General features: G+C 50.5%; 2 protein-coding genes across 4 annotated transcripts in view; one reads left to right on the top strand and one right to left on the bottom strand.

The window, feature by feature from the left end:
* Nucleotides 1-209: 209 nt before the first annotated feature.
* On the top strand, nt 210-6,341 carry TNFRSF13B (TNF receptor superfamily member 13B). Its single transcript, XM_061345707.1, has 5 exons — nt 210-441; nt 2,229-2,369; nt 3,272-3,388; nt 3,913-4,140; nt 5,061-6,341. The coding sequence occupies exons 2-5, from the start codon at nt 2,231-2,233 to the stop codon at nt 5,333-5,335; spliced, it is 759 nt and encodes a 252-aa protein (XP_061201691.1). The 5' UTR covers nt 210-441; nt 2,229-2,230; the 3' UTR covers nt 5,336-6,341.
* A 4,383-nt stretch (nt 6,342-10,724) lies between these two features.
* Nucleotides 10,725-14,822, bottom strand: part of USP22 (ubiquitin specific peptidase 22) — a 100,190-nt gene continuing 96,092 nt past the window's right edge. For all 3 annotated transcript variants that reach the window (XM_061346233.1, XM_061346229.1, XM_061346235.1), the window contains 2 exons: nt 13,229-13,378; nt 10,725-11,327 (listed from right to left, as the gene is read on the bottom strand). In XM_061346233.1, the coding sequence (XP_061202217.1) occupies nt 11,285-11,327; nt 13,229-13,378 (193 nt within the window). In that variant the 3' untranslated portion in view covers nt 10,725-11,284. The remainder of the gene's footprint in view (nt 11,328-13,228; nt 13,379-14,822) is intronic.

Below are 14,822 nucleotides of genomic sequence, written 5' to 3'. Positions count from 1 at the left end.
CCAGTCTAAACTTCCCCTGTCTCAGCTTGAACCCATCACCCCTTGTCCTATCACTACAGTCCCTGATGGAGCCCCTTTGCTCTGACACAGCTATAACCACAGGGTCCCCCCAGCTCTCCTCACCCCGGGGGCTCCCTCCCCTATAGAACATCCCATTGCAGCCACGCAACACAAGGGCAGATCCCTCTCCCTTGCAAGCCCCCCTGCATGGCCCAGGACCCCCAGTGACCCCACACCACGGGGTACCTGGACACCCAATGCGAGGCAGTGTGCGTGCAGTCCATTTGCATGGAAGGGATAAGGGGAACCCCCCCGGAAACGCATGGCCCAGGCATTAACCAAATCAACCCCTAATAATAAACCTCTCGAGCGAGGCAAGGGCTCAGGGCTGCAGCTCCCATTGCCATGGCAGGAGCCGAGGGGGATTAGACACCGACAGACGTGAGTTACCCCATGGAGGGGCTGCAGGGGGGAGAGGGGACATGGGGGCATGCCCACAGTGCTGGCAGGGAGCAGGGGGGGGTCCCCAGGTGATGGCAGCGAGTGCCATGGGGCTGGAGGTGGAATGGGTGCTTAATGCTTTGGATGCTTTGGTCCATAGGGGAGTTTGGGGTGCTTGCCCCAAGTGGGTGCAGAAGCAGAGGGGGGATGCACCCGGCTCTGCTGGAACGTGCATGGCTACAAAGCCTGGCTACTCCATAGCAGGGGCACCACAGGTACCTTGAGGCTCCGTGGGACAGCCACTGGGCAGGGATTCCCTAGATGGGGCCATAAACCCCCTTGGATATAACCTTGGAGCAGCAGCAGGGAAGGAGCTGCCCAGCTGCAGCCCCACAGCTTAGACACGGCCCTAGATCTCCCTTATCCCATGTGAAACCCCACTGGGGAGTGAGGATGGGCTCACCCAGCGCTTGCTGTCATCCATGGGGGCTTCTCGTTCTCCTCGGGTACAAAGCATCTTCAAAGAGCATCCGAGGAGAGCAGCGGTCGCTCTGCCCTGGGGAACGTCTTCAGTGTGCTCAATAGAAAGCAATCATTAGCTGTTAGAGCAGTGTTAATTGAACAACTGGGACTGGAAGGCCAGCATCCCGGATTCATCCCTGAGGATGCGATGTGCTGCCCTGGATAGGAGCCAGCTCACAGCAAGGCAATGGAGGAAGCCCATCCTCAGCCCCTGTGCAGGACAGGGGGACATGCTGCATGTCCCAAGAAACAGAAGGATTGATCCCCATCGGAACATGGAGGCTTCTCCATGTAACCATCAAAGGTAACAGTACCAGGACCTTGCTATGGTGCTGGGGGAGCCTGAAACCTTCTGGTCCCCATGAGCACCAGCATCATCACCCCAGCAGGAAACAGCTGCGGCTCCCGGCTCCGGGGAGGGATGCGGTGACCCACGAGCCCTCTCGGTTGGCAAACAGCACATTGCCACCGGGCTAGGGCTTCCTGGGGCTGCTTGGTTGGGCTTGCCACAGGCCTCATGCATGGCACGGCACGGCAGCAGGAGCCCTGAGCTGTTGGCATCAACATGGACCAGCGATGGTGCTCTGTCTGCAGTGGTAGAGATGAGGGCTCACACAGACAGAAGCAGCACCCAAAGATGGGGACATGCAAAGATACTGCAGCTGCCAATGAGTAAATGCTTCATAGGAGAATGGTTCTTCAAAGTGGAAGCTGTTGGTTGGGGTTTGCTCCTCTCCTGTGCCTTTGGCATCGCACCCAGCCCATGTAGGCACGGGGACAATGGTTCCTCATAGGGACAAGGGTTTGTCCACCTCCTGCATCGCAGGTGGTGGTGGTTGAACCAGTGCTTCCAGCTGTCAGACAGACACGTCCCTCCTTCTGCACTGGGGAGTTTTACACATCAGAAAGGGGTTTCATTATGAGGCCGGAACACCAGCGAGAGGTGGCAGAGATGACACACGGGATGACACAAACCACCCGGACACCACAGAGGCATCCAGAAGTTTCCAGAACCAAACCTTGTCCCAGCAGACATCCCCAGTGATCACCCTGATGCGTTGCTGTGGTTGTCAGGGGAGCAGATCCCACCCTATGCATCCCACAGGCAGATGCGCCCATCCCTAGGGCCTCAGGGCACAGCCTATACTCTCCCTGCGTGCCCCCTGAGGTTTGCTAAGCCTGAAGCACACTTTGGGCTGTGATGGGATGAGCCCAGCACCATGGGGATCAACCCAGCACCTACCTACATGCCTCTTGTCCCACAGGCATGGCTGGGCCGCGTGCCGGAGGGGATGCCGTGCCCAACTGCACGGAGCAGCAGTACTGGGACACACTGGTCTGCCAGTGCATCCCCTGCAGCCTCGTGTGCGGGCGCCCTGCCGTGAGGAGGTGCGCGGCTCTGTGCGGTGAGTGCGGCCCCACTGCAAGCCAGGGCAGGGATGGGACTGAGGATGCGGCCCCGGGGGGGGAGCCATGGGGCAGGCTCTGGGCTCAGCTGAATGGAGTTGCTGGGGTTTGACAGGTTCCCAGCCATGGGGAGGCAATGGCACAGACTTCAGGTTGGCCTTATGGCTGCACTGCTCCTTTCTGGGAGCCTGCATCAACACTGGTAACCCCATCAGGGACATTGCACCCTCCAAAGGCAGGACTTTAGATGATCATGAACCCAAATGATCACGAGCTGGATGACCCAACCCAAACCATTCTATGACCTCAGGACACAGCAGGCTGAGTTGATGGGGACAGGGATGAAGCCAAGCTGTAGGTCTGCAGAGCTGCACTGGGGCAGGCACCGAGGTGTAATGATAACAGGGAGGGAGGAAGAGACAAGACAGATGCACTTGGCACCCAAACCCGGAGCACAGCCCTGTGCATGGCCCCTTCCCAACCCAGCCACAGTGTGGGACCGCTGCACCCTGTCCTAGGACACAGGGGACCAGCCCTATGCGTGGTGACAAGTCACCTCTCCTCATTGAGCATAGGAGATGCTGATCCAGGTCTAAGAGGAGCAAGCAGGAGCTGTGGTGCTGCAGGGGAGCACAGCTCCATGTCTGGCTGCATCCCATCCCCTTCCCATGCAGCTGCATCACCCCAGCATCCGTTATACAGCCCCAAAGCACCACAGATCTGCCCCCTGTGAGCCATGGAGCTGCTGTCGACACCAGCAGCGCCCATCAGAGCTTGCTCAGAGCTGCCCCAGGCTCATCCTCACATAAACCCAAGCGCTGGGGGTGGTTTGGGAGCCTGGTGCTCACACAGCAGGGGGGATGTGCTCAGCATCCCATGTTTGCTTCCCTCCCCTGTGCAGAGTCCATGGACTGCAACAGGAAACCCGGCTTCTACTATGACAAGCTGCTGAAAAACTGCATCAACTGCAGCACGGTTTGCGGGCAGCATCCCAAGCAGTGCAGCCCGTCCTGCGAAGGTAGGGATGTGCAGAGGGCAGGGGATGTGGGGCAGGACCCACGGAGCTGGGCTGGAAGAGGAGCCGGGTTATGGGACTGAAGAGGCAGCAAATCCCCATCTCTTCACTCTAGGGTGATGTGTTTGTGTGCTGCCGTTCCACTGCATCCCTCTCCCATGTCCTCATCATACAGAGCGTTTTCCCTTTTATAGACCCCTCCTTGGGCTCTTCAAGCCAGGGGCAGGACCAGCAATGGTGTTTGCCACTCGCTGAGCTGTCTCCAGCCCTTGGGAACGGGATGGGTTAGAGTCCCTGCATTCCTAAGTCCCACAGTGGTGTTGAGACATGGTCACTGGAGGAGGGAGGGTGGGAATGGGGTGTGGGAAGGGATCTCCTTTACCTCGCCATAAGAAAGGAATGCATGGAGGCAGTGCATGGCTGCGGGGTGCCTCTATTAGCACTTCCCCTATTGGAAAGTCCATAGCGCAAAGCATGGACCTGCAGGGGTGGGTATCTCAGCTCACCCATCTCTGCCTGACCCACAGCGGGTGCCCTGGGGGTCACCCCAATGCCGGCCTCAGCACCCGCACTGGAGCAGAAGATGTCCCCGGAGCAGGAGCCGTGGCTGGTGGTGTACCTGCTGCTGGGGCTCTGCCTCTGCGCCCTGCTCTGCTCCCTGCTCCTGGGCTGGACCCACCTGCGGAGGAAGGGAGAGGGGGTCTCCTGCCAAGACAGCGCCGGGACCTGCCACCGCAGGGAGGACTCCTCCAAAGGTGAGCGCTGGATGCACTGCGGGCAATGGGAGAGGGATGGGGGCAGGCTCCAGGCACGAGTCTTTGCATGAAAGAGAAAAGGAAAGGATAACGTGGAGTAAACCAAGAACATGGAATCACAAAACGGTTTGGGTTGGAAGGGGCCTTAAAACTCATCTCTTTCCAAGCCCTCTTCCACTGGAGCAGCTTGCTCCAAGCCCTGTCCAACCTGGCCTTGAGCAACGCAGGGATGGAGCAGCCACACCATCACAAGAGAGGTTTTTATTCCCCCTCCTTCTCTTCTTCCCTACCTTTACAAAAAGGGTTTGTGTACTCACCCATGTCTGCACGCACAGCCCAAGGCCAGTCCTGTTGGATGTCACAAAGCACAGAGAAGAAGCCCTGGAGCTGTTGCGTTGCTCCGAGCCCCCCTCCAGCAGAACTGCAGTTCAAGCCATTCCTGTCTGCTCTGGTCAAAGGACAGGCTGGCACTGAGCATTCACTCTGGGTTCAAAGAGATTGACTGGGTGCTTTTCCATGCTCCTGCTTATTGGATCCCGGAGGATGGAGCAGAGCGGGGTGGGTCCCTGGAGCCAGCCTGTCCCATTGCTGCAGCTCCAGCATCCCTCACCGTCGCATTGGCACGTGCTACAAAAGCAGCTTTGAATGAACACACGACTTACATCTGATGTTATAAATGCTACAAGTGCTTAATGCTGAGCCTGCAGCTTCCTTGCTCAAGGCACTTCCCGATTTCCAGGCATTTTCCAGGTGGCAGGACTAGGTGTGGGTATGGAGGTGATGCATTACAGGCATCACGGGCTTTAGCAGGGTGGCAGGAGGTGGATGTCCTCCCCAGCCCCAGGAGCAGCTCTGCAGAGCATTCCATAGGGAAAAGTTGCTCCTAAACCCCTTTAATCTAACCCACACTTCATTTGCAGACCATCTGGTGGAAGCAGGCAGCGTTGGGGATGGATCCACCGGGAGCAGGGTCCCAGAGCCGGTGGAAACCTGCGGCTTCTGCTTCCCTGGGCAAGGCTCTGCTGTACAAGAGACCAAATCATGCCCCAGCACCTCCTGTCCCACTGGGGAAAGAGCTGCTCCCTGTCACAGCGGGATCTGCAGCACGGGGAGCGCTGGGGCCATGCCCAGCCCTGATGATGGCCACTTCAAAATCATCTGTTCTCCTTCCCAAGAGAAGACGCCCATGGTGTGATGCCCATAGCATCAGGGTCAGGAAGGAGGGATGCTCCCTCTGCCCCCAGGACACGGCTGCTTCACCCTCTGTTTCCAGTGACTCTAACAGCTTCTTCCAGAACCCTTTGCCCAAGGGCTGTAGGTTACAGTGCTGTCTTCTTCCACTCAGGAATTCTCCTTATATATTCCCAGTGAAAGAAGTCTTTTCCCATTTAGCAGTGCCTTCATCCTCTGACTTGACCTCTGCAGGCTCCTCCACGCAGCCCATCCATTGGAAGTGATGGCTCACTGGGGTTTTTCATCCTGGTTCCACCAGCAGCATCACTTCGTCTCAGCAAAGGGTCAGGGTCAGACTGTGGTGTCCCCATGGAAATGACCCCTTTCCCTGCTTGAGAACTCGACTGGGCAACACAAGCGATTGCAAGCAGAGCTGTAAGCACCTCAAAGATGGATTCACACCCAACAAGTCACTCATGGAAGTTACAACGCCCATGGAATGCCATTGCCATGTTCTCAGGTGTAGTTTTCTGTCTTTAATATGGGTTTTGTTCCAGGACATTGTATTTGCTAAGACACAACATTGGAATCTCCACTGCCCCCTTTCAACGCTGCTTGGGAAGGGAGGACAGGACATGGGTGACGGTGAGGCTTTGCCTTGCGACAGGAGGCGATGCTCCATGGGACAGGCACCAAATCCCTGATGGGATTGGGTTTAACAGCAAAACTCATCCAAGGCTGAGAACTTTCTGAGACTGCATTTATGCCTGTCTGCTTTGGGTTACTCAAACCAGCTGGGAAAGGAGATGAAGCAGCTACAGATCCAGCTGCTTTGAGGGCAGGCTCTATCTGACCTGGCTTTGGAAGCTGCTGTGGAAGACCCTGCGTTTCCATATGTAACTTGAAGTTCTCATTTTCACTAAAGAGCATAGGAATGGTTTGCTTGGTGAGAAATCACCCCTGGTAGGAGCTCATCCCTTCCACTGCCTAAAACCAGAGCTTCCAACTTGGAAGAATAAACATGAGCCAATATAATAAGCACAAATCAGGGCTGGAAAATGAGCAGATTGAAGGCATAGAGACCTGTCCCCTCCATATTATGCATTTGTTTAAACATCAGTGTTTTCTTATCACTAAAGAAAGCACCATGACAAAGGCAGGCACTAGCACAAAGCCAGTGTCCCTGTCTTGGTGTCTGTGCATTGCTTTTCACCTCTTCCCTCTGCTTAGCACAGTCCTCATCCCATGTAGCACAAAGGATGAGTTTTGCATCGTGCTGTGTTTGCATCCAGGGCACAATAAGAAGCCCTGTCAAACCTGCAGCCTTGTTTTACTCAGGTGGGTCTCCTGAATGTGATGGGTGAGCCCTGAAAGCCATCACCCACAGTGTGATGGGGAGGACAAGGGCTAACCCATGTGTGCAGGGAACATAATGCAGACCCTGGTCATAAGCAAGCTGCTGGCAGGCTATAGCAACAGCTTCCCCCTCCTACCCTCAGTCAATGGGACTCTCACCTTCCATACCTGCCCCACCTTGCACCCTCTAAACCTAAGACCCTTTATGGCCTCCCATTCCCTCTTGGCATCTCCTTTCACATACCCAATGTGGCCCTGGTCTCAAGGCATCTCTTTCTATGGTCTCTGGTCCTGTAGCCTCCTGCCCTGCAGCCTCAGCTCTCATATCTCCAACACCATAGCATCATCAGCATCCCAATTCCTCTATACCTCTGGAAGCCTTCCAGCCCCAGAAACCACCCTGGCCTACATGCATGCCCAGCCTCAATTCCTCCTCATCCTCCCACTCCTGCTCAGCCTCAGCTTTTCTTCATCCTGCTTCTTTGTGTAGCCTCATCTCTACTGCAGCTTCCCCCAGTCTCTCGGTCTCTGTTCCACTCAGCTTTGCTCTTTCTTCCCCTGCCTTCCATCTCCTACATGCTTTAGTCTCCACTTGCTTCTTGCTCAGCCTCTGCTCCTGCCCAGCGAGGATGGGGGCCCAGAAGGAAAGCCCTCCTAAGCAGATGCAGTGCCTTGTCACGCTGCCCCTTCCCAGCACATTGCTCCTGCAGGGCCACGTAGCTTCATCTCAGCTCTGGTGCCCTGTGGATGGTCAGTGTCACCTCCAGGTACAGGCACTCATCACCCATGGGAACTCCTTGTGCAAGGAGAGTCAGAACCTCAGTTAAAAATAGCACAGGAGTAAGGGAACGTGTGCCACCAGCTCTGCCATTAGAGCATCTCCTGAGGACCTAGAGACATCCATTATTCAAACGAGAAAGCTTTTAGGAAAGCCATTATGCGGCCAGCTACACCCTCACTCTGCATGGCACTGGCAACCAGCAGCGCCACTCACCTTCTGCACCGTGGTGGGATGGGGCTGTCATCACAAACCAAGTCACAGAATCCCAGCCTGGTTTGGGTTGGAAGGGGCCTTAAAGCCCACCCAGTTCCAACCCCCTGCCATGGGCAGGGACACCTTCCACTAGAGCAGCTTGCTCCAAGCCCCATCCAGCTTGGCCTTGAACACTGCCAGGGATGGGGCAGTCCTTCCCACCAACCCCAATACACAAGAAGGGAGCATTCCTTCCCCTCACAGCCATGCCCACCCCTCCTTCAGGGAATGCTGACTATACTGTGATTGCCATATAAAAGGTAACACGGAGCAACTGAACAAACAAGGTCCCAGCTACAACCATTAGATGCTAGAAAAGCAAGAGGCATCCATAGATTTGGTATCACATTTGCAGCCACTGGCAAACAGCCCTTATGGAGCATACCTGGAGCCACCATTTCCAATATTAGAGAGGCACTGCAAGTACAGGACACAAGCTGGGATGAGTTAAAATACATGGAATTAAGGGCACTGATTTTGAGCAAGAGCATCATCCCCCAGGGGTTAAACCCCATTCTCCATCTCAGCTTTTGCTCAGGCTTTCATTAGGCACCAGCATCACATAAAGCTTCATCTCTAGTCAAGTGGCTGAGGGACAAAATACTGTAACTAAAGCAACTTTCTGGCTGTTTCTGTGCCCCATTTGCCCATTCATTGCTGCTAACTGAACATACAACAACGTGAGCCTGCACTCCTCACTGAGGAGCAGCCTTCCCCTGTGCCCTCTGCACTGGGGAGGCAGAACTCCATCAGCCCTTCACTAGTGTATTGCTGCACAGCAAGAACTGGTTCTGCAGGGCATAAACCAGTGTATGAGCTGCATGGAAGAGATGAAGGGTAAGAGGAGACTGTCTGAGAAGCAGCATCACGAGGGGTAGTGCTGCTCCTGTGACAGCAGCTCTTCTTTCATTTCTATAGGAAGAGGAGGGAATATTCTCTTCTCCTCCTTTAGCAACCTGCACTGATTTACTGCTGCTAGAAATAGAAACTTGCCCGGTGCGATCCAGGGAGGGAGGGTGGGATGATGGTGCGGGGAAAAAGAGGAAAAAGAGCTTTTAATACACCAGGAATTCTGCTTTTGAAAGCGAAAACACAGCACTGAAATCTCCCACCAAAACCCATCTGTGCTGGCGCAGTGACACAGATCACAGCCCTTGGGGGGGGGGGAGAACAGAGGATTGATTTATATGACTGGCCTCACCCCCAAACAATTTGTTCCTAAAGGATTAACAACGCAGGCTGCATTAGCTCCGGTGGCCACGCATGTGTTAGTGGGAAGCAGGATTCATTAACTCAGGCTCCAGCATCACACAGAGCAGGTTAAGACCAGGGCATCACAAAGCAAACAAGCATCCCCGGCACGGCGAAACCCATCTGCCGCACGGTGGCACTCCTCCTCCGGCACAGGACAAGGTGGGAGCAGCCCTTGAATGATAAAAGGCTGATTCTTGTCTTCCTCTGCAAGCTTGCTGCATTATTCAAAGGGAGCAGAAAGCGTTGAGCATCTGCACGCTACAGTGGAGGGCCCCCCCTTCCCCATGGGAGCACGTTCCTCCATCTGCATTTCTCCAGCCCTATTTCACTCTTCCACGGGAAGGCTCAGGTTAAATCCTGCAGCACCCAATTACAACTGAACACGATTTCAAGCGTGACGACAGGGAAAGATGGGTTACAAATGAGAGGAGGGGATTGCTCCTGCAGGAATCATGCAGCTTTAGGTACCTCCCGCACCATACGGAACGTTTTCCATGTCTCATTTGGTATTCAAGGTGCTTCGATTCGCTCTCTCTTCTTCCTTCCCTGGTGCAAGCTGTCGCAGAGATCGCTCCCAGTCTTCTTCCAGTGTGTGTACAGATCAGACACAGCTCTTGTAAGATGCTCATTTAAAAACCAAACTCCTTTCCCTTATTTTTCCTCCTATTTCTTCTGTTTATTAAGCTGTTTTCCACCTCTGTCATGGGCAGGTTGGCCACCTCTCACTCACTGCTAGAGCACAGAATCAAAAACCTTAAGGCACATCCATTGTTTTACCCACAGTGGTAAAGTTTAAGGCTTGCCTGGAGCTCAATGACCTTTTTGGTGTGGCTCTTACACCCGTCAATACAGTGCCTCTTACACACAGCTCTCAACAGGTTCCAGAAGGTAGAACAAAGCTATTTTTACTCTTTTCAGCTGCAATTCAAGCCCAGCTTCCTGAGAGCAAGACACAGCACAGGGGTGGATACTGCTGCAGTCTCACCAAGCCAACGTGGTGATGGAGCAGAACGGGAGCAAACCCATGTCTGTGACAAAGCCAGAGTGAGCTGGTGCACTGAGTGCTGCAACTTACAGATATGGAGGCTGTGATTCTGCAGGGAGGAGTGCGTGAGGAGTTAATACATGTGGCAGGATACAAGGAACCAAAACCAGCCTAGGCACAGAGCAGGAAAATGTGTTGTTTACTTAAAACTCGAGTGCACTGCAGAAGTGCTCCATAGAAGCAGCTCCACCGCTCACTGCTGCCCCCAGCAGCAGCCGGTTCCAACAGATGGTACAGTTTTCAATGCTCAAGTTGTCTCCTGTGGCACATAGAAACCTTTGGAAGACAGCAAGGGAACAGGAAAAAAAACACCCAACCACCCCAAACCAAACCCAGCAACAACAGAACAAGCAGTTTTGAGAAATTCAAACTTCTTCACAAGATTCGGGGGAAAAAGAACCAAGACCACTCTTACAGTATAAACACGCCAATTCATTCATTTTTACTGATGGTTGCATTTATGAATTTCATTCTCGTGGAAAAAAAAAAAAAAAAGGGAATAAAAGGAAAAAAAATTAAGAAAATAGCTATTTATAGAAAACAAAACCAAAAAAAAAGGGCTCAAACAGAAAAGAATCTGTGCTGATGCTTTTGATGAGCAGTCCGATGGCATTAACCATTACCTGTGCAAGCAGGCATGCTTGAAAACCTGTTTTGAGTGCTGTAGCTTCAGTTCCACAATCCAGGGTTTCTTTTATGGTTGTTGGAAAAGAAAGAGCCTAATAGTTTCATACTGTATTTATTTAATAACTAAAATTCACAAATAAAAAGATACTTGCAAAGTCCTTTAGTTGTGTCATCCCCTCCTCCTCCACTCTACTGCTTTCAGACCCATATGCATAAAAAAATGGGCTTGGATTTAACTTTTATCTGTTATATGATTGGTCGTTGGAGCTGAAGCACCAAATGGAGAAGATGCTTTATGGAGATGAGGGTAGAACCCTTTGCCTTCCCACACACACATGTTGGAGGAACACAGGAGATGTACCAGTGCCCGGACTCCTCTGCTCCCATTTCCCCCACCCAGAGCATTCCTTTCATTTTATATTTCCTCTGTTAAGTGACTGACTGTAGCCTCTTTTTTCCCCCTTTCTGTCCTCACACGTTGGACATTGTTCATTCCTTACTCCGCCAGGCTTTCAGTCAGTGTCAAGTAGGTCCTGTTACAGCTCAGTGCTAGTTGGTTTGTAATAGGTCTTTTCATTTCAGGTAGGTTTGTGTGTCGATTCAGAAGGCTTGCTTATTTTCTTCCTTGTTTGTATCTGCCAAGCTGCTGGATAAGGCTATTCATACTCCAGGAACTGTTTGTGATAGAACAGCAAATACCTGCAAGAAAGCAGAGGTACAGTTTCAGCTCTCTGCTATGCACCACAGCAGATTAGTGTTCCCATTCACGCGATCCTAAGAAATGAAAGCTATTAATTTTGTTTTGCTTTTCAATTTGAAGCAATTCCAGGGCCATGCCAGCTCCCTACAGGAACCATGGATGAGGAGGAGGAAAGCCAGCTGACACAACTTCACCAGCAACTCGGGAAGCTGAACAGTTGTACATCAGTCAAACCTTCTTCTTGTACAGAATCCTCTTAGAGCCTGAAAGCTCTGGATGTGTTGGTGCCCAGACAGGGAGCATCCATTTAACAGTATCATGACACTAAACACAACAGAGGTGCTTTAACTGTTGCTTCGGAGTCACATTACCAAAGCATCAGATGCTTTGGATTATTGCAAACCGTCTGCCATTTACTGTTCCAGAAGCAGAATGAAGAAGCAGGCATGTGGGGGAAGACTCACGTGTCCCAGTCAAACATCTCATGTCTCAATCTGTACTCAAATCTGGTGTTTTAACAGGATGGAATTCTTCCTGTCCTTAATTACTTTATGTGTACTGCTACACAAGGGAGCCGAGTCCTCAAGCAGTTACATACCAGAGGGAAGTAGACTCATCTCTACACACACCACACACCAACAGGGTCACTGCCTGACCCTCTTAAAAAGCTTCAAAGCACTTTGGAGACTTTCCAGTTACTATCATTCCATCTCATGCCCTGTGGAGATTCCCTTGTACAATGCAGATCTCCTTAGTGTCAGCCTGAAGCTTAACCAGGGGAAATGGACCAGAGCTCAAACCAGCCGGATGGGCAACAGTTGTGTCATGTCTCATCTCCTCCTTGCCTATAGCAGTTTCTTCTACAGACATACCCCAACTGAAGGCCAGAGCTGGCCACTTGTTAGTGAATTAAAACAAACTCCTGCTGCAGAAGTTGTCAAATCCTTTAGCACTAAAACTCACATATTATAAGACAGGATTTACTTCATAGAATCATAGAACGGTTTGGGTTGGAAAGGACCTTAAGATCATCCAGTTCCAACTCCCTGTCATTGGCAGGGACATCTCACTCTAAACTTCCTGATTGAATTGTGAAAATTGAAAATAAATAGGGAAATCTGTTAAAAAAAATATGACAAACTGAGCAATCCATGGAAATGCCAGGAATAAGTGATCAACAATAAATGCTTCTCTTTCTAGTACCAGGTCCATAGTTGAAAATGCAGAACGAAGACCTGTGATTTTAAGGTACCTTACTCTTGAAACATGCATCAGTTCCCATTGCTTCCCGTAAATGAGGAATTACCAGGATGCTCCCCTTGCAAACTACTGCTCTGCTCTCACAATCCTTGCCTAATGCAGTTCCAGACACAGCAAAGTCAGCCAATCAATCATAGAATCACAGAACATCAGGTTGGAAGGGACTTCAAGGATCATCTGTTCCATCCTTCCTAGGCAAAGCATGACCCAGACTAGATGTTCCAGCACCCTATCCAGCCAGATCTTAAGTGTCCAATTTTGGGGTGTCCACCATTTCCCTAGGAATTTATTCCAGTGGCTCATTGCTCTCATTAGGAAATATCTGCCTCGTGTTCAGCTGGAATCTCTCCAAGAGTAACTTGTGCCCATTACCCCTCATATTTTTCCCTGTAGAAAGGGAGTCTCCATCTTTGTAGCCACCATTCAAATATTGGAACAATGTCCCTCATCCTTCCCCCCTTCTTTCCACAAATCCAAGATTATAAAGCAACCTTCTGAAGCACTGACACATACAGAGACAGACATTAGATATTCAAAGACAGAAATTACGTCTTCTCTATGCTGAAAGGGGTTTTTGACTGAAAGGAAGGAAAACCTAACAAAATTTCCCTTCATTTCCCCTTTCCAGTTCACAACTTACCCTTCACTGTCTAGCACATCCTTAATGCTAGCCTTGGTGATAATGGCATCATCACACTTGAACCACTGGTCCTTGTGCTGCCGGATGAAGCTGGTATAGTGCCCGCTCTCCAAGGTTCCCTGGTGATTAACTACTGCAAACAAGGAATACCTGGTACAGGAAAGAGTTAATGAATACATGGATCAGAAGGGGGAAAAGACAGGCAAAACAGCAATAGTAAAGAATGTGATCCAGCAATAAAACACCAGCTCTTAACATTTACTGGGAAGAGGACATCCTTGCCCAGGGACAAAATCCATGGTTTTTCTTTTCTGCCTTTTATTACTACAACAGCTCCAAGCTGATGACAACTACCAGCTTTCCCAATACTGGCTACCAAAGATCTTTGTTCTAAAATAGATCAATATTGATGCAATTGCATTGCATTGACCACTGAGTATCTGGTCTGACCTTCTATTTCCCCAAATTAGTTACTCTAGTGAATCAGAAAACACATTTGTTTGGGGATGGGGAAGGCGATAATCTTAAATACAGCTGATCTGCGATGTTTATTGCGATAAATTGCTGTATTATTTTAATTGTTCCTAATATGGAAAGTCTGTACCTATTTTGAAACACTGAATATATTCACCTTCAACTTCCAGCTTTCAGATGCCTGCTGGCCTGAAAATTAGCAGCCACATCTCTGTTCCAAAGAAGGATACTGAAGTCCTTGGCTATTTTGTTCTAAGGTAAGATTAGGTGCTTACTGGCTCTTTTCCACATGCTCTCCACTCTCTTTAACTCTTTCTTAAAATGCTATTCTCAAACTGGGATAGAAACACCATAAAATAATCTCACTTGATATTGTCCTACTTCTGTTCAAAATTCAGAGCTCTTTTGACACTGTGGTGCCACAACAAGGCACCCATTCAGCTGACTCCCTACAGAGCCAGTGATGTACAAAATCACTCTCTTCCTAGTTGAGTCCTTTAACTAGGATGGACACTGGTCTTTAGTCTTAGGTGGAGGGTTCTGAGGTTGCTCCAGCTACTGGGCCTCTGCACTTATTACCTAATCATCTTCACTGTTAATAACTTCTCCACTTTAAGACACATGCAAACCCCAGCAGTGCTCTGTTGTGTCTTCTGTCAGAGCTTTGCTAGCACTACTAAACACCATACATCTAATGAATCAATTGCTGTAGAACCACACATTATATCAGTCTGATATCTTGTTTGTATGACAACTGCACCAAGACCTGGTTAGGTAGTTTTTAAATCCATTTATTGTGTGATTCCTATTTCTTAATTAGAAATATTTAGTGCCAAATGAAGTGCACTGAAGAATTTTAACACGTAACATCAGCTAATGACTGTAGCAAACTTATCTTTCTTTTTTAATAAGGTTTGTGTGACCATCTCTATCCCCATAAAGCTGTAGATATTTGTTTCAATTACACACCCTTTACATTCTTGAGCCAGTCCCATCATTTATTCCAACTGGAATCAATACCTGACCAAGAGACCCCAATTGTGTAATTGTAATTGTACTGGAGTTCTCTTGGGACTTTGAGTGTCAGTGTTCTATAAACTTTCATTCAGTTCTCTGGAAC

This window comes from Neopsephotus bourkii, unplaced genomic scaffold (genome assembly GCF_033783945.1).
Source record: "Neopsephotus bourkii isolate Nb327-2 ecotype Australia unplaced genomic scaffold, CSIRO-AGI_Nbou_v1 NB_39, whole genome shotgun sequence".
Taxonomy (NCBI): Eukaryota; Metazoa; Chordata; class Aves; order Psittaciformes; family Psittacidae; genus Neopsephotus; species Neopsephotus bourkii.
The sequence above is the reverse complement of the archived record's forward strand: the minus strand, read 5'-3'. Positions and strand labels throughout refer to the sequence as shown.